The sequence below is a fragment of the Hippoglossus hippoglossus genome, chromosome 21 (genome assembly GCF_009819705.1).
Source record: "Hippoglossus hippoglossus isolate fHipHip1 chromosome 21, fHipHip1.pri, whole genome shotgun sequence".
Taxonomy (NCBI): Eukaryota; Metazoa; Chordata; class Actinopteri; order Pleuronectiformes; family Pleuronectidae; genus Hippoglossus; species Hippoglossus hippoglossus.
In genome coordinates this window covers 7,039,428-7,065,749 of record NC_047171.1, presented here as the reverse complement: position 1 = coordinate 7,065,749, position 26,322 = coordinate 7,039,428, and the positions used below count along the sequence as shown (strand labels likewise).

Sequence of the window (26,322 nt, the reverse complement as noted above, 5' to 3'; positions counted from 1 at the left end):
CAGAGGGTTGAGTGAACTGAATTTTCATTTTTAGGGGATTCTTTTTTGGAGCAGATGGAGAACAGGGAAACACAGAGGTATGAACGAGGTAAACGGCAGCAGGCAGTGGTCCTCAATGGCCGAGAGAGAGCCTGCTTGGATATTTGCTCATAAGGAGGAGATGCTTTTGTGGCAACAAAGAGCTGAAGCTGACTCTGGAAACAAACTCCTCCTGCAGAAAGGCCCTGCTTTGATGTGCGTAAAGGACGTGCTGTTGACATAAATCATCCTGTGGTTGCTCCATACTTCATTACTCTAGATAATTGCGATTGTCAGGTGGAGGTTTCTGCTATAAGTTAAACGTGCAGGCATTTATCCAAAGTTGCCAAGTGAAGCTTAAACACACTAGGTGGTGGACAAAATAAATCTCTGCACTAGACAAGGCGTGACACAGAATCATGAGCCCCGAAAGGAATATCTAAATATAAAAGAAATATCTACTACTGTTACAGAGAAAACATCCAGGTACGATTTAATACAGAGAGACACGAAACACTAACACATACAGTGGGTCCAGAGAAATCCGTCTCTTCTGAAACCCAGTGTATAAAAACATTTTGTCCATGCAAATTCAAATTAATCCATTCAATTTTTGTGACATTGAAATATAAACCAACATTTTTGGGATGAATAATTTTATGTAAATCAATAGGGAAACGATTTATCAAAAGGCCACATTTTTTAGAGCAATTTTCCCTCCTGTAAAAACATGTGTGCTGCTCAGTCTCAGTTTGAAATACTCTAATGATGTCAAAAAACCTCGGAGATACATTCACTGGCCAAATTGTTCTCATCACTGCTAAAACTACCAGAGACACTGTGCAGAAAATGAAGCTTTCTAACAACGTAGCCTGGAGAGAATTTTACTCCCACTAAGACAGACCTTAAAGTTATCACTTGAAGACAAGGTAACATCTTTACGAGATTTGAAAAAAAAAGAAGCTTTTTTCAAAGTACTAAACATGTCAAGAAGGTTAGCAAGTGCCTCACAGTTTCAGACAAAAGGCGATGAAAGAAACTCTTCTTTCACTGTTTCAGTTCAGTTGAGGAGCGAGCTGCACTCCTTTAACCCTGTTCCCTAGATGTTATGTTAGTCTTTCACACAGGCCAGGACTCAGCAGTTCACTTACACTCTTCTGTGGATGGTAATGGTAAATGGTTATGTATTTATATATCTTGATGGGCACTCAAAGCCATTTACAGTACACTTTATTGCCACCCGCGCATACAATCATACAGTGCATCTATGAGCAGCATGTTTTCAACAGTATCTTGCCCAAGGAAGGCTGGGATCGAACCGCTCTGTTCTGGTTAGAGGACGACCGCTCTATCCCCTCAGCCACAGCTGCCCCCAATTTGGCAAAGAGAAGACAGATGGTGGAAGAAGCCATCTTTGTCATCCTGGAAAAAACCCTCTCTGAACAGGGGAGGTGTTATAAGACACCAACTTACACCTACAATGTCCTAAATTCTCTCCCCAGACGGCTCAACACCCAATTACACCCCAACTCCAGTAACCATAATGACTCAAACAATAGCAGGGTGGGTCTGCAACTTATCAACAGCCATTCACACCTTGACTCAGAGGACCCCAACGGCCCATAACCAGTGGGGTGGTCAACGACATAACGACTCTCAACACAGGTACAGACCCACAGAGCTTAAATACCTGAAACCTCCCATTAGTCAGTCATGGCAGAAGACTCTTCAAGACACACAAGCAAGTCCAGTTGCCTTCATGCACTTAAACAACTTATGAAGATAATTTGCATTGGCTCACAGGTTTTTATAGGAATTGAGCTGCTGCCAAATTGCATTTAGTTTTTCTTTATTTATGAAACAATCAGCTCTTTAGATGTGTTTCAGGAGCTCATTCCGTTACTCTGTTCTTTGATTTAAAGAGAGAACTGCTTAGATGTGAAAAATGTAAATCTCTCAGACGTACAGGGGAAGCGCCGCGCTTAAAAAGAAATACATACATACAAAAATTACACAGGCACTCAGGAATACACAGAATGATCACTCTGTGGCTCGGGATGCATTTTCAGCCCAATTTAACAAGACACCATTAAGGTTTTACCCTCTGAGAATGAAAGTAACAGTCTGTTGGTTCACATTTTTAATGTGCTGACACAATGCGGCGCTGATTATGACATTACATAAAACAAGCGCATCTATTGTGCAGCTCTGAATTACTCATTACAGGGGTAAATTAGAAACATGCACTAGAAAACCTTTTTTTTTTTTTTTTTCTAAGAACCTGAATTAACTCCAGATCAGAATTAAAGCCTGGGTTCACTCTTCCTATGGAGCCAAGCTGGGTCTGAATCTTAAGGATCACTACATTCATTTTCAACATTATTGTCCAAGTTTCTCTCATCAGCATGAATTGCTATTTTGAAAGTCTGTACCTCCAATCGTGTCATGTAAGTCACCAGTAAAACTACATTGAATAATTTAGGTGTGAGCTAAATATTCAAAGTCACTCAATCTGACGGACATTTTCTGTGACTATAAGCAACAAGCTAGGCATCAAAAACCTTCATATCCAGCTAGAAGACAAGCATGTGATTGGGTTATTTGTGGGTTGTATGGAGTGAGATTGTGGCGGACATATTGGGGTGGACTTCAGGCGGCACTCCAGGCAAAATGGAGCGATGAAGTTCTCGAGAGTGAAATGACAAAAATGGCAAATATAATCGCCCATCATGATAGCTCGGGGGGGAAAAAGGGCCGCAGGTTGAAAATAACCACAATTACACCGAGCTACAAAGAGCCACATGCGATACATTGTCACAGTCTGCCATCTTTCTGAGGCATTAGCATTTGAATGGTTTCAGTATGAACAGACTCCCAGGCCCGTCTGACTCTCACACACTTTGAATGCACTGTATGTCACTCAAAACCAAGAAAAACAATGGTTTCGTGAAAGAACAGGGTGCAGGCTGGCTGTTATAGTGGCTCCACAGTAGGGCTGTAACAGAAAGCTCTTTGGAAACTGAAAATAAATCTGTAGATTATTTCTGATGAGTTCTCCTATAGAGGCAGGACAGGAATTAGCAGGAAGTAGGAAATGTAGACTTGAGGCTGTGTAATAGAAATGTATTATGCATAGTGATGCGTGTGTTTCCTCAGTTCCTGTTATTGTTTTGCTCTGTGCATGGATTTGGATGGATGCAGCAGTGAGAGATGTCTTATTGCATTAAAATAAAGTTTCATTACTGACAATTCAGATCTAAATACTCTATAGGTGGCTGCAGTAAATCCCTCTGCTACAGTGAAAAGCATCCACAATGTTGCCCTGTTAAGTATTTTGAGGTAGTTTTGAACAATTTGTCAGCCCTTGACAGGTGGGTCGAAAACCGACGCTGCTGCAGCCGTCTCTGTTTGCTCGTTCACCGGCTCGAGTATGGTCCCCATGTGACCTGTGTTTTATTATTATTCATCGCGTGGTACGGGTAAGTAGCACCTTTCCCTGTTGTGAAGCAGTGTGCAAAATGATTACATGCTGGGCTGAAGATATTCAAACATAATCCTTATATCAGCTCAAAGACACCAGATGATCAGCCTTCCCTCTTGGCAAACACTGAGTGCTGCAGGGATTGTATATCTGCCACTGAGCCTGCTTGATGACTTCCACATATCTAGAGCTATGCAGTGCTTCCACTGAGAGCATGAGTCAATAGAGAAGTGCATGTAGCAGCCTTGATACCATGGTCTGCAAATAGGCTATGAAAATGACACGCTCTGAAAAAGCTTATTTTTTTTCCCCCCTGTCATCTATAATGTTTCTCACTTACTATTAATATATACCGGCATTAATTGGCATTAATGAAAATACTTTAAACTCGTCAATAGATGACAGATGACAGGCATAATACAGCGGAGAGAGACACATAGGTATACATAACCACTTAAATCATTTCATATTTATTTTAATAATTATGAGCATAAACTCGAGAGGCAGCATAATTTATTCAGTAATTTTCTCCTAAAAGAACAATTCTAAGAGGTGACTGCTGAAGTTCAGAGCACAGGCAGAGAAATTCATGCGCTGCTCAACAAACAGTTGTGCCCTTGTCATGCGATACCTTTCACACAATAGAAAGCTGGGATTTGTAAAATGCTTGAATCACTGAGAATATGCGGTCAAATGTTAGTCGGTCTGAAGCACAGAGGCATATGCATATTCACAACAGAGAGCCCAGAGCTAATTTGCAGTCTACAGCAGTGTAATTTTCCATAATCAGATGTATCAACAGAATGATTCTCGCAATTGCACAAAATTAACTCCATCTGTTATCACATTATGCCTGGTTTAAAAAAAAAAAAAAAATGGATGGCTAAGATACTGTATGCAAAGCTCAGGAGATTCAGCTGCCTTGTTAAATTGGGACTTTGAGCCAGTTATGATTCCCTCAAATTCTATTAGTGATCTGAAAATTGAAATGTCAGCATATCACTGGCGGAACATATGGTGAGCGCAAATCAGCACAAACTGTGTGGTCAAGCTCTCGTACTAGAGAGGAGAAACAACCGATTTAGAGACAGTACAACTGCAGCATGTAGTGAATGAAAAATATGTCATCGTATACTATGACGTCATAAAAAATACCTTCCAAAACATTTGAACAAGGCCTTGGCTCCCTTCTGTCCTGGTCAAGCGGATGATCGTTATAACAGATTAGTTTTTCTCTACTTAACATGCAGATCATGATTTGGGGCGGCTTTGCTTCCTCCGTTTCTTGACTGCCGACCACCGTGGATGGAAAAATTAATCCCCAAGTTTATCGAGGTCACGTGATAATGTCAAGGTGGCTATCCACCAGCTGCAGCTCCATGCTAGGTAGACTTGCATTTTAATTTTAACGATAGTCTGATGTGAGGGAAATAGTCTCACGTGAGAGCAGCTCTCAGCAGACAACTGAAGTGATATCTCAGGGAGAATGGTCCAACGTTCCTCCTGAATGTTGAGTAGGAAAATCCAGAACTAGCTTTGGTTTGAGGTTATTGCTCAACCAGGTACAGTAGTACTGAGTGGATGAGCACTATGTTTCCATGGCAGCCAACATGTCTGCTAACATAACACCTCGTCAATACCGTGAGACTATTTCCCTAACATCAGACCATCGTTGAAATTAAAAAAGCAATTCTACCCATGATAAAAATTCAAGGCTTAAGTAAAAATACAAGGACGTTGTTTCAGATGGGATTTAAGTGATATGTGAAACAGCAAGCTCCCCGAGAAACACTGGGTGATTGCAGCTGCAATTATTATTGGAATGGGGTGAAAAAATACCCACTTGTGAGATGGAAACCGATGAGATGAAAATAACTGACCAGTGAAGGTTATGTTACAACCACACAACATCCCTCGGACAAATAAATCCAGTCCAAATATGTAATCTTTCCTCAAATACATCCAACATTGGTTTATCCTTTTGAAAACACCATAGCTGCATAGTTGATGTTACTTTCCACAAAAACTGTGTATGAAAGGTATTAATATTAATGAAAAGCTATGGCAATGATGAGTATTTGGGACACAGAATTCCCTCCAAAGCATTAGTCAAAGGAAAAGTCACACATCTATAGCGGACCACTCGAGCAGGAGTTTCTCAGACCTTACACATTCAGCCAAACAGATGGCAGAGTATGAATGGTAACTGTGGCATTGTTCCTTTGCCAACACACACAAGAAGCCTGACCATGGACAAGAAGAAACTAACCCAAGGCTAACAGTCAGATTGCCCCATCTGGCCTAATTATGGCTTCCCTTCAGGGATGGCTACAGCCTTTGCCTGTGAATAGCCAGCCTTTCCCCCAAAAAATCTATGTTTGCAAGCAAAGCCTGTATTTAATGTGGGACTAAATTAATATGCAAACCCAACACAGGAGGTATACATCCGTGGCCGGCACGAGGACCTTTAATGAGTGGAGTTTCCACCCATAAATTACAAGCTTAACCCATTCTCCAAGTGGAAAGCTCTGGTTGGTATCCTCTGGGTGGCAAGAAAGACAAGATTGATTCCACAACGATGAAACTGGGTCAGATACTCTCTGGGGTTCAAACATTCAAGACGTGTGTGCAGGGAAATATCATTTCTATAAGATGTGCTGTGATTGCAGTGACACAAGTTAAGTATTTAGATAGTTATCTGAGAAGCCCAAGTGTGTCAGCTTTGATGTGACATGGAGCTGTCCGGATGGTCTACAAGGTATAATTTCCCCAAGAAATTGAGAGCTACATGTGCATGTACATGTACTTTGGAAAAAATGTAATCCTGTAGCTCAAATACGGCTCAAATGTGACAGTAAATGTTGTTAATCCCTCAAAGCACAATTTGCTGAGGGATTTCAGAACTGGTGCACTGCCAGGCTTCTGACATGCCCTTCAATACTGGAAGAAACGTCTTGGGTGTGGGTGTAGAAATCTTCCGACAAACAATGAAATTTTAATTCTAACCACTCCTGAGGAAGGAAATCCGCCGTAATAGGATTTGATGACACCAGATTGTTTCCTCATATTAGAGAAAGTAATGATATGAGTGACAATATCTTTCCAGACTGTGGAACAACAAAGTGAGATGCATGAAATATTGATTGTCAGTGTCTGCTGATGTGTGTGTGTTGTTTGTGTTTCTGTAAGTGTGCAGCGGGGTCTGGCAGTCAATCGAAACAAGTGTTACCAGGACAACAACACTTGGAACTTCAACTTCTCAAACAGCGAAGCAAAATGTGACACAGAATCTAAAATTGGAAGAGATTAATATGTGTAATATCTTAAAAACATTTTTGAGAAGGGGCCTTCCAATCATCAGATCTATCTGGATCTAAAACTGAATTAATAAATAAAATTATGAATTACAATCTGTAGAGAGCCCGTCTAACAGTCCCTGAATAAGTCACTAGATCCAGGCATTTATTTGGATTTGCATGAAATTGTCCACGTTTAAGAAGGAGGAAATAAATTACTGGATCTGCCCCCTGATCTAAGTAACAGATGCATAAGAAAACATCCTTGGAGGTGAATACAAAATCATCCTCGTCAGTAAAAGGTCCCATAATGCACTAAAAGAATGGCACATATCACCAGAGAGAGAGGAAAGCGATGACATTGACAATTTACTGCAAATGTTCTCAATCCATTAGAGGAGCAAAAGTTTAAGAGCTGCATTCATGACTAGTCATATTGGAAGAAGCGCATCAGTTATCTTAAGCTCCTTCATCCCTGTGTTTGAGATGTTGTCATGAAAAGTTAATCAAGTGAGAGAATTTGATGTTGTTCAGGAACAGAGTGTGGGAGGGAAGGTGCATGTTAGACACTGTTTATTTTGCAGAGGGCTCAAAGTCCCGAGCAAAAGTGTACACTACTTATTTTAAGTATACACTCATGCTTTGTGTTTGCCCCAGAAGATGAACCGAGAGACAGCAGTTTATCACTAGCACATCGGTAATGAGATTATGTTCCTACTTTTCAGCCGGTGCTTTGATTCAAATCCTCAGATGGCTTAAATCAGCGTCGTCTCTGCAGAGGGCAAACACGTTGCCTCTGACAAGTTGTGCTATGATATGGAAATCATTGATGTATGAAAGTCGGCATTAACCTAACATGGCAGAAACATATTGAATATGTTAGAGGGCCTTTAAAATCAGGGGGCTGGAGGAAGCTGCCACACGTCATCAGCACTGTAACATTTAAGGAGTTTTGCAGATGACTGTCAGAGTGCAAATACACACATCAAAACCTAAAGACAAGTGCGCTAGTAGCAGACAAAGTGAATCCTCAACATCATTGGAGAGATACAAAGGTGAAGTGGGCCGAGGGGAGAAGAGGGCAGCAGTGTTGCTGAAGCTGAGGGTCTTTTGGAAAAGAGAGGAGGCCAAGTAAATGCTAAAGCAATGATGGAATATGAAAAAATAAAGGACATGATGAAACGTCAGAGGGAAACAGTGATATAAAGAGGGCAAATGTTCTCTATTACCTTTGGACACGATGGTACTGATGTAGGGGATGAAACAGGTGAAGGACTCAGTGGCGTAGGAATAAGTAAAGAATCAGTTTTAAGCAACTGGTTGACTTCAATGAAATGGAAGCAAACAACACATGTGACCCTTCGTTTAGGAAAATACACGACGCCTTGACCGAGAAAGAGACTTTCAGAGCAGCTACACCGCTGGAACAGCCAGTGCATGACCTTGGAGATCCATTAGTTACAACAGCACAAAACAGATTGTGTCCAACTGTGAAAAGGTCCACACCACTCTAAACTGTAAAAAGTTGAGTAAAAGAAAGCTTGAAGAGATGAAGGCTGCATTCTTTAAATTCAACTTGCCTTGGATGTGTGAACAAACTTACTCACTTAAGCAAGGACTTCAGGAAGCGGCTCAGCAGAAAGTGTGTTGAGTGAAAAAAACCATCCGATGTTGAATGTTGGGAAAAACAAAGCTCTTGAAGTTGAGAACCGCTGCACTGAGGCAATTACGGCAGCACAAGTGAATACTCCACTAGTTTCCTTCGAGAATTCCTAGTGATAACCATCTCTAGCGATTGTGCCAGACCAGGTCAAGCTGTCAAATGGTAATGAGATCATTAAGGTGTGTGTGTGCTTTCCTGGACTCAGGAAGTGCTGCCACCTTTTGTACAGGAATAAAATACTGTCATAAAAAGTAAGCCAGTATTCCCCTGGAAAACCCGACATCCAACCAGATTCAAAGAAATAAATCACTATATAAGAAGGTTAGAAGGAAGTTTATTACCGAAAAGAAGTTAAACTGAACCACACTGATGCAAATATTGGAATGGATTGGATCTGCACATCTTAAATAATGGGAGGTGATTAACATTAGATGTGTTGAACAATATGTTGTTGAAATGTCTACAGACCAACAACCAATTTGTGCACATCCTGTCCACATGAGCCTGATAGAACATTATTGTGAACATCACAAGCTCAAATTACCATTAAAGAAACATAACATTTCTGTTCCACTACAGTCGCCAACTGGAAAAACACCAAATTTCATCTGAATTGTATCAATGATTTCCTGGAAGGCATGATCAAAAAAGGAGTTGGGCCCTCGTTCAAAAGACTTGTGTCTCATTTCTGCAAGAACATTCCGAACCAAGAGCTGCTTCTAGGGCCAATCTTACTATTTTTCGATAAGTGTGTACATTTCCACTGGGACCCACTTGCAGTTTTATACTGAAAAGAATGTACCATTACGTTGAGATTGCACCCGATGACTCAAAGTTACATTGATTGTTCTGGTGGCCTGACAGTGACATTGAAAAAGACTCAAAATGATAGTGTCATTGCACTTATTAGGTGAAACACCTTCAGCGAGTTATACTAATTTTGCCCAGAAAAGAACTTCACAAAACCACAGCTTCAACAAGATGTGGACACTATTATGAGACAATACATATGTGGATGACTACTTGAAATCAGTACTCACTGAGGCTGAGGGTTATTTTATAATTACGATTGCTCTGTGAAAAGCTTTCATCTAACAAATTGGGAAGGCAACAACATGACGTGCAGGCCACCACAGGATTTTTTTTTAGGCAAGATGACAACAATGCAGTCTATATCTGATCTATTTTGGGTAAAACTATATATTATTAAAGAAAATAAAGAAAATAAAAATAACCCAGACAAAAGCTAAGGAAACTGGAAGCAGTGTTGGTACCTGCCCAGACCAAAAGACTAATCAGTTGTCTGCTGATTCTGGTCATCCCTGAAGTTTCACACTAATACTAGATTTTCACTGTTTTTCCTTTTCTATTTTACTTGGTATTTTTTACTCTTGTGCACATTTCCACCCAGTAACAGAAAAGGGCCAGTGTCTAACAGTCATTTCATCCCTTTTGTAATTTCCTTGATCATGTGGTGTGTCATGAACATTTTGAAAGAACGTGCAGAGGGAACATTCTTTCAGCTGCTGGCACTGTTTGCCAACCGAATCTGTGGTTTATTTTAGGCCTTTCTTTTGAAATGTGGAGAAATGGCACTTGTAGCTCTTTCCTTGAGCTTGTCCTTTTCATTTCAAGTTGAATAATGTGCATCGACCTTTCGTCAGCCTTTGTGTTGTCTTGTTTTTAAAAATGTCATCATCAGCAGCCTTACGTTATCCGACAGCACCATAACACGCCGACTGACCTTCAATCACACTACCTGTCAAAGTAAGCTGAAGAGCCACATGGAACAGGAAGTTGAAAAGTGTTTTCATGCATCCTGTATGTAATCCTCATATAATCAGTGGAAGAATTGGGTTGAAATCCTCATATTTTAACCAGCTGTGAAAGCTCATGGACAAAATTATAGTTCACTTAGACAAGTATCCACGATACAAAAGGAAATATTAGATAGTCGAGACAGAACATTGATCAATTCTTCCCAGAGGGAACACACTTGAAAGCTTAGCACAAAGAGAGAGGGGAGAGATCTGAGAGCAACAAACTTCCCCACCGGGGGAAAACCCAGAATTATGGCATACAGCATGGATGAGATGGAATCGTAAGAGCCAGCAATAACTGTGGCAGCTATGGTTGTATTGTGAGCAGTGAAGCAGCTCTTTCATTGGCAATGAGAGGGTAAACACATGTTTAACAGCTTAAACAGAGCATTATATTCGAGAAGGGCTCGGGACAGAATGAGAGTCAAGTGCATCATGTGAAATTCGCAGAGTATCTCCAGCTGTCTTTGCTAACTTCACACGCCTTGTTCCTTTAAGAAATGGAAATGTAACTAAAGATGAAGAATATCTGTTGTTTTCCATTCATAGAATTTAAACTCTTTTCTGTTCTCTCCACATCATCAACAAATGGACTGTTTTTTTGCATTAAATGTCGAGCAATCATGAGCTATTACAATCATGAGGTTATTAAAGATGAAAATAATTACGTGGGTCGAGCTTAGTCAGGGATTAAAACACCAGAGTACTTATTAATGTGTTGTGTAAATGTCAGCAGGAGAACAAGATGTGAACTGTGTGTCTGCAGTCAACTTTTACGTGGATACCTGTCTGTTTTTTCTTTTGTTAATTAAACATTCAATCACTCAGAAATATAGTAAGACAAGAGCTTACTTCATTTTCAATTCAAATAAGATAATGTAGAGGACAACTCAGCTGTAATAGGCTACATGCCATTCAAAATCAATAATTATAATTCCTTGTGATTAAGGCTTTGTGCATGAAATAATAATTTCTCCAGCCTCATATTGTCGATTATTAACAAACCGCTACTACAATGTTCGTCAGTAACTGTTTCTTTAGGACTAAGACAAGACGACAATGAGACCAACAATATTACAGAAAAAAATGGTGACAATATTCATTGTTTACGAACGAAATTGGTTCTAAAACTAAATTTTAAAATACCTAAATCTCTATATTTAGGTTGACAAAAAACAGGACTACCTTATTTGAATGGCTGAGCACATTTCTCTTCCTGTCTGCTTCTAGATCATGTTTCTGCAGCACAACCGTGCACTGTGAAAATATAGGCTGATTCGAGCTATTCACCTCAAACTAGATGGCTGCAGGAGATCAGTTAACACACGGTGAAGCAGAAAAAGAACATGACGGAAACAAAACAGGTTGACATTTGGACCCACTTTAGATATAATGCAGTGGAGAGAAAAAAGTCACTGTGTCGTGTTGTCAGGAGAAGCCCTGCGACAACCTCAAAGCTGAGGATACACCTTCAGATGCAACACGCAGAAACTGAGGAAACTTAACATTTTTTACTTTAAAGCCAACTACTAAAGTCAGTGGTGTAACATTACCCATTAGCATCTCACAACATAGGAACATTAATATATTGTTTGCAGATGAAGATTTAGTTTAAGTCAGTAGCACAGGTTGCTACACTGGCTAATAGTTGTTGTATGTTGTTGTGGACAATTGTGTGTTTTTATTTTACATTGTGCATTATCAATTTACATTTCAAGTCTCAAGGCTTTTGTTCTTGCAGAGTTAGAAAATACAGTGTTTGTACACCACAACTTATTTTGCAGTTTATCTAGTTTACATGCTTTCTAACCCAGAATCTTATAAACATAAAAAAAAATGTTGTACAAGGTTCTTTTTTAAAGTTTTTTTCTCTGGTGACTTTCTGAATGACTCATATTGCAATAATTTGATTGCACCTAATTTGGTGATATAGATGCATCATACCAGACTTGGTTTGAAGTAGGAAATAAATTGACATTGTGTCAGTTCATCAATCACAGTTATCACAACACAAGTCTCAAAAAAACCTAAAAGAGGAGCTCAGATGTTTTAAGCAATACAAAAAACTGAATGAGGATCTAAATTCAATCAAATGCCATAATCTTCCCATAGTAAATTAAGTCCACATCAAAATATCACTGGATTTAAATACTCTGGTAATTTCCAGCACTTTATATTATCAAGGCTGCACAGCTGACATTGACTTTGAAACACCAAGGTGTCAGATCAATCTTTCACTGACACTGATGTCAATGTGCTATCATGATATCGTCAAGATCCCATCACTGTTTCAAACTTGTGAACTTGACACTGATAAATATTTGTATTTATATTTAATCCCTCTGTCATGATGTGATTCTTTAGTCGGTAAAGATAAAGATAGAGACTGTGATATTAACAAGAATAATGTCCTGAACAGAATATCAGTACATCCTCTGATTTAGAATTAATAACACTAGTTCAATATTGAACATATTTTGGTGGGAAAGTGAAAATATTGAATGAGCAGTGTCCAGGCATGGATTAGGCCTGGCACCAGAATTAAGCTTTCATTTTTAAATCTCGGAGAAATCTAATCCCGGGCTTTACGCTTTTACAAAGTCTTTAAATTCCGTTTCTAAGCAGCTCCAGGCTGATTCCTTTCTCCATCGTTTGATATAAATTTGTTTGTGTTCACTTTCTTGGAGTGCCCTAAAGATAACACATGAAGTCTGAAGCTGAATTGTGTTTATTTAATTCCGACATTTGTCTTTCTCAAGGCAAAGAATTGGAGACTTCAGAGATCCCACGGCACAGCCATGAGCGTGTGATTAAGAATGAGCAAGTCTCCTGAAGGTGAGCGCAAAGAGTTTGGTGGTTTTTTCCATCAGGGCACCTTCATACCAATCCCTTCTGGGGATGTTCGGCATGTATATTCATAAGAGGTGGGCAGGAAAGGGAGGGAAAAGAAAGTTTTGCAAGAGACCCAGCTGGTTGCCTAAAACTTCTCTTCTGTGACCTCAATTTCTCCTGCTTCCGAGCGAGCGAGACGAAGTTTAGAATATATGTCCCTAAGTGAAAATTAGGCAGCAGGTTGCCATGAAATCACCACAACCCTATCATTAAAATAAAACTTTTTTTTATTATAAAAGTAAACAAATGCATTCATATTTTATATGAGAGTAAGAACAGACCTTTTTTATAACTTCAGGCTAGGAAGTTTTCAAGGCAGCTGACTGCAGTGTTGCATAATGAGGTATGACTGTTAGCATTCAGATCACTCATCCTTAGACATCAAGTAGTTCCTTTTAAAATGTATCTACAACACAGAGGTGCCATGTTACACACGTTCGATTCCCCTCCATAGACAGGGTGCGTGAAAGGACATCAAACAGACTGTCGAACCCATAGCAGTAATAAAAGGCCAGACAATGGGGATTGAGCCAACAAAGATAAATCAGTGATAAAATCTATACAATTCAACAGGACTAAAAAGTACTCAATATGAAATGAGCACAAAAGCAGATGTGGCTGGAGTTATGGTGGTCATTAAAATAAAGAGCATTATTTATAATCCATATTAATATAACCAGGAATGCATTAGCGGATAACAGGAGACATCTTAAGGAGCTATAAATATTGTTCTTCTGTGAAAATAAACGATCATTTTGTGCACTAAAATTAAGATTTCAGTATAAGTTGTAGTCTGAAAAATGGCCCTTAATTGAAAGCTATAGAAAGTCGATGTGTAGCTCCATCCATTATCTATTTCCGCTTATCCTTTTGAGCGTCGCCGGGGGAGCTGGAGCGAATCCCAGCTGAAAGCAGGCAGGAGGCAGAGTAGAACCCGGACAGGTCGCTGGTTCGTCGCAGCGTCAGCATCTTAAGACAAACAACCATTCTCACTCACATTCACTCCTGTAGTCTCCAATTAACCTGATCCCAATCTGCATGTCTTTGAACTGTGGGAGAGTACCTGGAGAAAACCCACGCAAACATGGGAGGGGGGGGGCGTGCAAACAAAAAGCATGAACTTCTTGATTTATACTGGAAATATACTGTTTGTTGCAGATGTTGCAACCTTGTTTGGGGAGTGAATGGTAAATACTGCTGTGCAGCAGTGAGTCGTCCTCACTGCAGCAGCTGCGACATGAGAGCGGCTCGCCCGTTCGGTAGCTTTAGAATACAAAACATTCTAACCCTGACACTTTGAAATTTAAAATGCAAAGCAGTACGTCCAAATTAAACTGACGAATGGGAGAAAATGCTAGCCTCTGGATTTATTGGTATTTCATCAGTGGCTCTGTCCTTCATTTAACATTTTTTTAAAGTGGAGGGAGGTTTTCCGAGTTCCACTTTCCTTCTTGGAGACATCGTCACCAACGGCGAGTGATTAGTGTTCCCAGTACGATGCAGCAAGGTGAATCGTAGTCATTGCCACTTACTTATATTTTAATTGTGAGCCAGCAGGATGTTAGAATAGTGTCTAAGACGTTTACTTTTGGGGGATGTGTAACATAAAGAGTATTTAACAAGTTGGAAGCAGAACTAATGTATTATTATAATTCATGATGTGGGTCTAAAGCACTCCTATGAAGAACCTGCATATTAATTTGAATGTAAAGTTTGACAATGCAGATTTGTATCATCGTGTTCTTCCAGCATCGGTGGATCACCTGTCATTTATCTGCCTGCCATGACTCACTTTTGCAGCTGAAAGAAATTGATGGGATATAGTTGAAGCTGCAAAAAACCTCTTGTGTGTTTTACCGGGGCTGAGTTGAGCATTTCTCCCAGGTGGCATTTTGCATTTTCATTACACCTTACATGAAATGAAGGCCGTCTTCTGTTTGAACCACGCTCGCAGACCTCATTTTGCTTTGCTGTTTAGTTGGATGAACAGAACTGAAGTATTAACCCTGAAAATCACAGAGTCCGTCAGAAACACTTTAGCAAATTTGAGAAGCAGGGAATCACATTTATATCTATGTGTTTGCATTATAAACTCTCCCAGGCCTTTGTAGCACTGAGACTTTTTCTGCGTGCATCAATAAGGTGATCTATAAACTTAATTTGCTACTTGTAAACCAAACCAGCTATTCTACACACCCTAACAATGTCTTCTCACATCAATCAATATTGATTTGATTTCACCCTCTCGTCACAGGCAGTCTATCAGTCTACCAAGGAAATTCTTTAGTGCGAGCATTAGTGTCGGGGAGTGAAAGTCCAGAGCTTCTCTGCTCTGCGCCAACAAACCAACAAACCTTTTGGACTCGGAGTCAGAGGCTACCGTTTCCTTGCACCTTGCACTCACACAGAGACAAAGCTCAGCATGACTTTAACTGTCTTACAGGTCAAAAAAAAAAAGGTCATGTTTCTGCCAGACATGGGCTAATGTTGTGCCAAGACCACAGCCATCACGAGGCAGATGCTGCCTTATCACACAAGCCAGGTGTCCGTATAGCAGCTTGATATAGTTGCTAAGAATGCGAGGAACAACAAAAAACTTATGTGCAACACAACACCTGGTGCTGCCGTCCTGCTGTTTCTCCGGCCCGCTCTGACAGGAAGGATGATGAGCAGTCACCTTGGCAACCAGGTCAACCGCAGAAGTTAGAAAGTGGGAGCTCAAAACGTCCGTCCGTCTTTCTGCGTGTGGAAATCATATCTCGTTCATCTAATCGGCTTCACACTCGGCAACTGGATTGTAAACTGCCCAAGGAAGTGCGCTGCCGATTTTGGTGCAATTTGAACAAGCGATACAATAGTCATAGAAATTGAATAAACAGGCCACCAGCGCTGTGCTGTAGGTGGGGGAGGGGTAGTGTGCCTTCAGTCCGTGGACCGAGTTGAACTTGTCTTCTTTTCCGTCCTCAGATAAACTACAAGAGTGTGTTAACTGGGTCAAACTGCGGTTCAATAACGGCACCATATCATATCGTAGAACTATATGAGGAGCACTCACTAAAGCTCATTCCAACCATGGCATGTTCACAATATGTCTGCGCTATAACTACAAATGACCGTTTTTAAACCAAACCTCAAGCAATAGGTTGAATTTACTGAAAATAAACCTTAAACTCCCACTATTAGACAAAACCACACTCCGGCGTAAATTGACTTGACTAAACGTTTGGAATAATGAACATCTTATGCAAAGCACATTAGCAGGAAATAAAAAAAAAAAAAGGTTTACATTTTCCACAGATATATATTCTACAAATCCGATACAGATTTAATTGGTCAAATAAATTTCACAATAGCAAAAAGAAGAAAGACGCAGAGGAGAGACGATGAGCTTGATCTAATTAATTGCCATGATAATGAGAATGCTTATTATATTATGTATTCTAAACCCAAGGCAAAAAGAATCAGGATATGAAAACATCATTAACTCTTACCTCGGCAGTGAACTCCTTCGTCGAAGCCGTCTTCACAGTCTCTAGCCCCGTTGCAAAGTTTGTTAAAGTGAATACATTTTTTTGTCCCCGTACACTGTATGTGATTGAGTGGACATCTGATCACCACCTCCTGTGCACCTGAAATAACAAGAGAAACGAGAGTCAACACTCTGAACCACTTTTATTAACAGTCGTTAATCTCGCACGGTATCAGTATGTATTTAGTGCAAAGCCACATGAGCTTTAACACTGTATTTTTCAGCGTGTGGACTGGGACATTATGAGAGAGAGACCATATGTGAAATAGAACATATTGCATATTTCATTGTCATTATCAGTTTTTGCAGGTAAATTTCTTTTTCTTTTTGAGTGCCTTTCCAAGTGCTGAGCCTATATGACCTCTTTTATAGGAGGCGGAAAAAACCTATGCATATGCAAATGTATTTATACTTCACAGCATTGTTCTTTGCACAAAACAGATGTTCCCGACGCTGCTCCTGCAGCCGCCGCACTGTCCTATAACAAACTGCTCTCCCTGCCAGCAGCGAGCGGCTGTTTAAGGATTCATGAGGCACATAGACGACCCTCAGCCACAAGAGCACATAAAACACAGCTGACCACTGCACCGCCACTGTAAATGTGTCACATCTCCACCTTAACTACATTGATATCAATTACCAGTGCGCCGCTGCAGCCACTTAATGGGAAGATTTATCACCCACGTGATGGGATCTGTAACAATCCCTGGAGCTCCACCACCCATAAGAAGTCACATGCCGGCACACTTAGACCATCTCGACTGGGCAATCACTTATTCACAGCTTCCATTTCTACTTTGGAAGGTAAGAGATGCCACAATTAATGCGGCTGTTACAAAGAGGGCCGTCATCCCGGCGCTGATTTACGGAGGGAATATGTGGACAAGTAGGAGAGCGTCTGTATTGACACAATAATGACTCACATTAGTTTCCCCTCCCAAGATTTTTATTGCCTCAAAATGGTGATGGGAGATGTTCTTCTTTAATGAAGGTTTCTTGGCCGTCTCTTCAAGCCCCAGTGATTCACACTATTTTTATGCCACATTTAGGTAAGTCAAATATAAGTGACCTTGTCTCTGAGAGTTCATATTTCATACATGAGCCAACTGGCAGCCTCATCTGCTGAGCTCCAGTATGTTTAAAGCATTTGCCTTTTTCATTTCCTCACTCCCTGCTGCTTTTGGGATGGATATTTTTGATATGTGTGCTTATTTCAAGCTGCAAGTACAAAAATGCATTTGTGATCCATCATACTGATGTATGATAATGTATGATATATATGATAATGAAAAAACATAGAACAAAGGCATATATTGCTTTAAAAATCGGCATTGTTCTGCTGTCAATAAGAGGAGGATTCCATCTTCAAAATACTGTAGGTGGTAAGAGGCCGTACTGTATTCACACAATTCACTTTTATGTCAGTGATTAATGATGAATTAAAAGGAAAAGAAAATTGTAAAACAGCTGAGACATATGACACATTTGGAATCAAACTCAAATAAGTGCTAGATCTTATTATTTAACAGTATATAACAGTCACCCAGTGATAAAATTTAATCAAACAATGTTATCGTAATCAGATATGTGTGTTTATTGGTGTATTTGTAAACACTTCCTCCTGAGGTTTTAATATAAATAGATCATTAATGTTTTATTAAAATACAGCCGTGGTGATATAAAATATATGGAACACTGTCACTGAACATTCAACCCAGCGCCTCACTACAGCTCATGTCCATTTGGCAAATGTGCTATTTAACACGCAGCTGTAAGGGTCTCTGACAACGCAACCGTGTTGTCAGCCTTTTCCCCACGCTGTCTCACCGCATGGCTTCTAATCTAATGTGATGAGGGGAAAGGATGGTGCATGAATATTCAGTGGCTCTGATCTGTCATGCAGGGGTACACAGATGGTCTCTCAACGACTGAGGTGCTCAGGATTCCTCTGTCAGGTCCCACACTACTGTACTGGGTTGGACCACCGCTCAGAGTCAAAGTGTTTTTCATTGAACACATCCTCTGACAGCCATACGCGACCCAATGGTACTTATATGACTCCCTACAGACCATTCATAATGATGAACATTGAGATGAGCACTTCAGAGGCAAATATGTGTCTTTGACATGTCATAAAGCGTAACTGCATTTCTAGATTCAGTTTTTCACCAAATGCAATTTTTTATTCCTCGAAAGTACTTTTTTTTTTATAGATCTTTTCATGCATTCATATTTATGTGTAGCAGTTTAACACTGTTAACATTTAGTGGATGACAGATGACAGAAAGGCAAAGAGTTAAAAGCAGATAAGCCGTGCTAGATCCCTGTAGTATTAGGGAATTCCTAATCTCTAATTATTTTTGGTAAAAACTAGGCTGTCCCAGTAATGGTTTGATAAATGAATAATGCTCGCAGATGGAATGGGCAAGCACACAAAACCAGTTTAATCATAACACCTTGAGTGGAAGGCAGATGTTCCCCTGGTAAGCAAAAAATAATAATTTACAGTGAGAAATGCTTATTCAGGCAAAGTGGAAAACATTTAAGTTCTGCATCAATATTTATCAATGTCTTACTTTACAATAACACAACTATTAATTAAAATAAAACATCCCCATCTAGTCTAAATACTTCACATATATTACCAGTGCTGCTGCAAACGAGCACATATCTGTGTTCCAACTGTACTGAACAAGATTCATAATAAAAAATATAATTTACAACAAAATAATTACAGGAATTAACTAGTGTAGGACAGCAGGTCAAGGGTCAGTAATGCAAGATGTGACCAGAAATGCTCTGGACTGCTCGGAAAAATAAAAATGTCTGTGTTGTCTGCGTGAGTTATTCACAAAAATACAAAGTTGTGAAATATGCGATGTGTTTTGATTGTGTTTAAGGAGTCTACAGTCATGCTAACAGCACTGTGAGGCTGTGCTAAATGTTTACATCAGTTTCATCCTGGTCACAATGAAAATGCAAACATGTTGATTCTAATCAGGTCGAGTGTGTCATGCTCTCCAGAGGATGAACATAATTTTTTTTTTTTAAATGCACAGTCTTTCACACACTTCTCGTGCCGACTCGTGGTTATTCTAGAACGAGAAGGAAATGTTTGTGTTCATCACCTGTGCATTGGGGGTTTAATGGAAACGGTGGCTTGTAGGTGGCACTACCAAGCATTTAGCCACTAGGATATGATAATTAAACACTTCTATTTCCCTACTGAGAAACTGAGAACAAATCAGTTGGGCCAAACTAAAACTTCGGCAGCCACAGTATGTTCATTATGATAATTATTTTAATCTGAGCAGCTGGCAGCGCGTGTGGAATATTGAAATCCTAGAGGAAAATAACAGATAATCTATCAGCAGTGGAAGATTCTTGAACTTGTATTAATAGCGATTCAGTCTTATCCCAAAGAAATAATACTTTGATTGTCTTATAAAAGTTGATGGAGATCAACTGACATGAGACAACGCCAGTGTAGGGTTCCTATAATGGCAACAAAAGAGTATATGTGGCCTTCGTGGTAAATACTTAATTACCCTGACTTGTTTGCTCAACATTGTTCAACCCTAACCTCATTATCCTTCTTACACAAACCTCTAATATGATCATAAGTACGATGACAGTGCAAAATCATGGAGGTAAATCTGAACCGGAGCAGAACTGTGAGAAGCAGCCGAGACAGGAAAAGCTTTTACCCGATGCACTGTGCTGTGGCGCAGCTACTGAGCCTGTAGGCAGCAACAATTAGCCCCTTTTGACACAGTCCCTTATACATGATGACAAATTCATCCGCAGAGGTGAGAGAGAATATATGGTAAATGTCCCCTTACTGTCACAACAGTATGGAAAAATGTACAAGTGAACTATGTCAAGTTAAATATGCACAAACTTGAAAGTTGAATATAAAATATTGAAAAAAGCAAGTAATGTACTTTTTGTAAAATAATAAATAAAATTAAATAAAGTTTACTTCGTCCTGAGCTCCAGAACTGACGACTTTCACAAAATTCATGGACAAACAGTTCACCAAAATAAACGGATGATGTTATATCTCTGAGCTGATGAGCCGCATCACTGGTGTGGAAGAATGACTAAAAAGTGTAAAAGGCATGAATATTTCAGGTATTCTGCTTGTGTGTGTGTGTGTGTGTGTGTGTGTGTGTGTGTGTGTGTGTGTGTGTGTGTGTGTGTGTGTGTGAGAACATCAAATCTGTCATTGTTAAAGCTTGAGGATGTTTGGGTTATAAGATGTCTGGGCGATGTGTGATGTTGAGGCTCGACTTGAATAACGAATGCAACGCCGACCCTCCAGGATTTCATCTGCTTTTTCGGGTATCACAGCAGCTTTTTTTTAAACATTGGAATACATGTTTACTGCAATTAAATTGTGGTAGCAATTGAAAGTAGCAAAAATCATTGCAATGTGTCTTGTATAAAGCTTTCCCTTCATGTTTAAACATTTTACTTTCTATTCCTAAGCTATTTTTACACATCCTTTCACGACTTTTTCTGTGTGTTTGTGTTTCCACACAACGTTGCATTTGGTACAAATCAAATTAACTCTGCTTTCATGCAGAACACTGGGGGAATTGCGTTGCACGGTCGTGTGCAGCAGTAATTTTTGCTGGTAAATGTGAGATACTTGTGTCACACATGTCTGCATCTTCTTCACAGGCACAAACAAGGAAATAAGTGCATCATGTAAACATTTAGTCTGGTTGGCTGAAACGTGCAGGAAAGTATGATGATTAAGTCGCAGAGACTGGATGGGGTTGTGAGATGTGCAAGGATCAGTGATTGGTTGATTTTGCATTCATTATTGGCTTTGCAACATTCTGGAGGAATTGTGTATATATAAGAGTTGTGTGAGAGTAATTTTTTCAGAATCTCAGCTTCATCTGAGTATGTGCTGCTTGTGTGCAAGTCTGCATTAATACCACAATGGTAGAGAATCCTCACAGCTTTCCAAGCATGTGGCAACAAAATGAAAAGCTAAATGCAGGAATATGCAGTGCAGTTGAATAAACAAGAGTTTAATAACAGTTTTCCCTCAGAATTAGATACTATTTGTAGTATTTCCTTGTACTTTGTGACAAATATATAAATGAACAATATGTATAGTTGTATCTCTGTCTGCTGTCAATAAGTCCTGCTGTTTCTTCTGTAACTGGCTGTCGTCCTCCTGCACTTCTACATCTCTTTCTTCATTAGCTGCTATCCTTGTCTGACCTTCTCTCGCTGCTTCAGCTACCACAGCCACCTTGGTTGAAGCCTGAAATTATTCAGAACAAATTAATTGGAAAGCTAATCGCAGTGGTCGCACTGTTCAGCTTTCCCACATGTAGTTTCTCAAGTTTCTAGGTACCCTGTTCTTTTTGGTCCAGACTGTCTTTGCACATCCACAAGCCTGACGAGTCTTTGAACGTGTACTCGTCTGGATTGTGGGAGCAAACATTCAATGTCAGAGTTGAAGAATTAACTTTAAAGTTATCAACTTGTGCAAGAAGTCAATATTGGAGTAGCAGCTATGCCAGCCGACTTCTCTGAGGAGAAAAGCCGAAAACAATCCTCACTCCTGCACGTGATCATGTTTGGATTCAAAGTGCACGGAGACGAGAGGCTGTTCACAGATGGACAGATGGTCCTCGTCAATGTGGTTTTTTTTTTAGATTTAGATTTGAGTCATTTGAAGTAGTAAAAAATAGAAAATCAATATGTGGCTGTCAATGTTGATAATGTGGTCGGCCGCTAGAAAATAATCAATGCATGAGAAACACAGTGACATCAAAGCCACAGTCTTCCAAAAACTCATCTTAACATGAAGGGCTCTTTAGAGGAATTACTTTACCGTGTGGCCTTTCTACCCTTGACATTTAAAATGATTTACTCTCCCAAAAGAGCTTATCTTGCTGTATTTGTCTGACCACCAACGCAATATGTCTATATTATTTTCCACAAAAACCCTCCAAGGACTCAGTTTTCTACCCGGACAGAGAAACACATTTACCAAATTATGAGCAAATCAAATGCTTGATTTTCAATCAACCACATTTAGAGAAAGCTGTAGCTGCCTTTGGGAAATGATAATGTGTAGCTGCTGCCTGCTTCCTCGGCATCAGCAGGACAATGAGTAGTCATCTGACGACTAAAATCATGTGGAGCTATTGAGAAGCAGCCAGCAGCACAGTATGAGCTGGACGACTCCCTGCTGGGAAAATGTGTATGCCTTTGCATGCATGTGGTTATGCATGGCCAGCTTTTGGTGATGCTCTGGACAATAATCTTCCTCAATTCTTGTTTCTGTAGCATTACACCTTCAGCACATTAAACACAGGCCGACAGTGTCAATCAAGAGCCTTGGTTCTTCAGTTTGGCTTTAAAAACAATCCTTGGTGTGTGCATACACAAGGGATCAGATGTGAAGTCGTAAGTTACAATGTTAGAAAGTATGTTGCTATCCTGTGTTTCTCAGTCAAGCTCTGTAAAGGCCCTTTCAACAATTTAAAAGCTTCCACAACAGAACAAGTGTCACCTTAGCCGTTTTCAGACATGACCGGTTAACACCTGGAGTATTGGCTACAGAGTTTATCCAGAGTTTGCCTTTCAAACATGCACAACACAGCGGGAGGTTCTCCTCACAGGCGCGTTCACAACAGCAGCAAATCCTCCGCATTATTCAGACGAGAGGTGGAGCAGCCGGGTGCAGCAGATTAGAGGCAGGAAGTGACGTATTAACTCTGCTGCGTAGATCACGTTTTGTTTATCAATCTCTAATCACCACAAACTCTTTTGACATCTTCGTCTGTGTCTTCTACGTGTGTGTCACTGCTTTTTCACCGGGAGATGTTTTCCATCTCGAGCCCCCAGGCTTACATTTTCCTGACTAGATTCTCCAATAACACAAGATGGATTAATGTTAACCCTTCCATCAAACCTCTTGTAGTACAGTAAAAAAAAAGCTGACAAAATGATGGAATAACATAATCACTAGGACCAGTAAATGCAAAAAGTTTGTGAATTTCACAATTAAATGAATACATAACTAGCTACGTTACAAGTAGTGCGCCTCTTGAATCGACTTTTCAGAAGGGCAGTACATTGGCAGCATTTCAAAGTGTCACAGCCGTCCACAATAATGGTGCACCTCTAACGTGACTGCAGCTCATCCGTGCTGCAGTGTTACAGTATAATGGTGCTGAGCTTACACAGCTTTTCACAGGTAGCCCACTAACAGTATGTCCCATCATGCTGCATTATGTCTGTATAAACTATACTGCCTGCATCACCTACTGTAAACCGTACTTTAACAAGAAGCCAAGGCAGAGAAAAAGTCCTGAGCTCTTAGATTATCATGGTTTTATGCTTTTGCATCACCAATCTATAAAAATATATACTGTCCTGTTAACAATATGACTGGAGGGAGGGACGGGTGCTTCATGTTGTCATGGCAGCAGCTGCTCAGGGTTTGGCGGCTGCTGTGACAACTGTTCACTCGTATTAATGATGCTGTGATGACAAACATCATTTCTGGCTGGATTATTTTTTTTTACAGGAAAGATAATTTTAAAATGAGTGATGTGATGTATTTATTAGTGGCAGGATATTCACCAGGGGGTTGCTGCAATGAAAGCTGCTCATACAAAGTGGAGGACTTTTTGACACCAGGGAGCAGGTTTGACATCTTGATTCTCTGCTGCTGCTGCTGCTGCTGCTGCTGCTGCTAGGAGCCTAGATTGCAACTCAACGCCCTTTTTTCCACTGGTAAAAAAAACCACTAACATCTTTTGCAGCTTGTCTGCAAGAGGAATGGATACAATCAGTATTCACTGACAGGTAAAATGACTCTGCAGTAGGCACAGGTTTTCATTGAAAAACGCAAATTTCACTATAATTAAATGCACTGATTTCATCTTCTTTAATATTTTGTCTGTCTAGAAGCTGACACTGCACTTTCTTCTGTTTTGTTATGACACATATTGGGCGTAAACTGCCTTGAACATTTTTGTACTTATTGTTTTTAACAGCTATTTAACAGCGAGGTGAATTTCTCCGATTTTGGTGCGTTCATGATGTCGAACAGGACCCGTATGGGAAAAAACTGAAGGGCAAACTCCTCTAATGACAATGGGAAATCAGTCAATCGCCTTTTATTAGGGGTTTACCCGCCCACAAATATGTATATGTGCTCATTTTGGGGTAGAATAGACATAACGCTCTGTATTAAACCAGACCATGATCTTTCAAAGTGATGCTGTGGCCTAACATACCCAGACAAAAGTTTAGTAATTCAGTAATCGATGCAGCTGGATAATGTCGTCTGCTGCAAGATCAGATAATTTGTCAGATAACAAATGCATTGTCAATGGTAATTTAACAAACTTTACCTTTTTACCGTTGACTGTGCCGTGTGTTATTGTCTACACTGGTGTTCCATTTCCTCGACAGCCGTGTGCTCGCCCCAGACAGATTGACTGCTTAGTTGTAATGTCCTCAATATATTCTCTGCCTGGCGACCCGTAATCTGATTTAATATATTGCTTCACATTGTTTATTCATGATGAAAAATAGTGAGTCTGCATCGGCACAGCCAGAGAAAGAGAAATGCACATTCACACCTTTAGGCTCTTGTCTTGAAAACGTTACCCGTTATACTTGCAGTGAAGATCGGGGATGTGGCTGCAGGATTTATTTCACTTTACTTCTCGGGCTCAACACTTTTTTACTTTCACAGCTCGGAGAGATGCAGCTTTCCTGTGATAGGAGATCACAATGCACCATGTTCCACACTCTACAGCTGTTGTCATTAACTTTTCTTTTTGACTTCAGGATTTTAAAATATAGATTTGATGGATTTCTCAGTCACAAAGTAAGCAGCCTTTTTTTTTTTACTTAACCGGTTTATATGGACAAAGAAGCAGAAGTGTACCACCCACTAAACTGAAAGAACATATTCCATCGCTCTACTAAATGGTTCATGAGTTCAACCATCACAGGTGGTGGGATGGCTGCAAACCAGCCAGGCTTGTAGGTGTGGATCTGAAACTGCTGAAACTAGAAAACAAAACAACTATAGCAAGTTTATTTGTAAATATATCTTATTTCTTGTATAATTAAGGACATGATAACAAATTTGAGTGAAATACAAAGCAAAATACAGTCCACACTGAATGTGAGGCACAAAAAAAGTGTATAACTTCTGCCTAAAATGAATTTATCATCAGGCATCTCAACACCACCTCCACAGTGAGTGCAGCCTGATTACACTGCAGCTAGATCAGAAGAAATTTAGGGGGATACGTATCTTCGTGCACAGCAGAAATTAGAAAAGCGGCTGCTGAAGTGAAAGTTCTAACAAGTGGCGTGCTCCAGAATCTGCAGACCAAGAGTGATGAACATTGATTCTTCACACACAATCATTACATATAGACACACCAATTAAAACAGCCAACACATGTCCAGCTCTATCACGTTACACGTATGTTGAGAACAGAACTGCTCTGGAGAACAAAAGCCCCATACACTTTAAGCATCAGCCTATGTGAGAACGCAAATGTCTGAGTCAGTTGCTGTGGACATTCTTCACAGTTTCTCCTGCCAGCATCCGAGTAAGA

At 40.0% G+C, this 26,322-nt stretch overlaps 1 protein-coding gene across 5 annotated transcripts in view; it reads right to left on the bottom strand.

Moving 5' to 3' along the window:
• The window catches only part of lrp1bb (low density lipoprotein receptor-related protein 1Bb), a 242,224-nt gene that overhangs the window by 140,947 nt on the left and 74,955 nt on the right, over window positions 1-26,322 (bottom strand). For all 5 annotated transcript variants that reach the window (XM_034574175.1, XM_034574176.1, XM_034574178.1 and 2 more), the window contains one exon: window positions 16,662-16,799. In XM_034574175.1, the coding sequence (XP_034430066.1) occupies window positions 16,662-16,799 (138 nt within the window). The remainder of the gene's footprint in view (window positions 1-16,661; window positions 16,800-26,322) is intronic.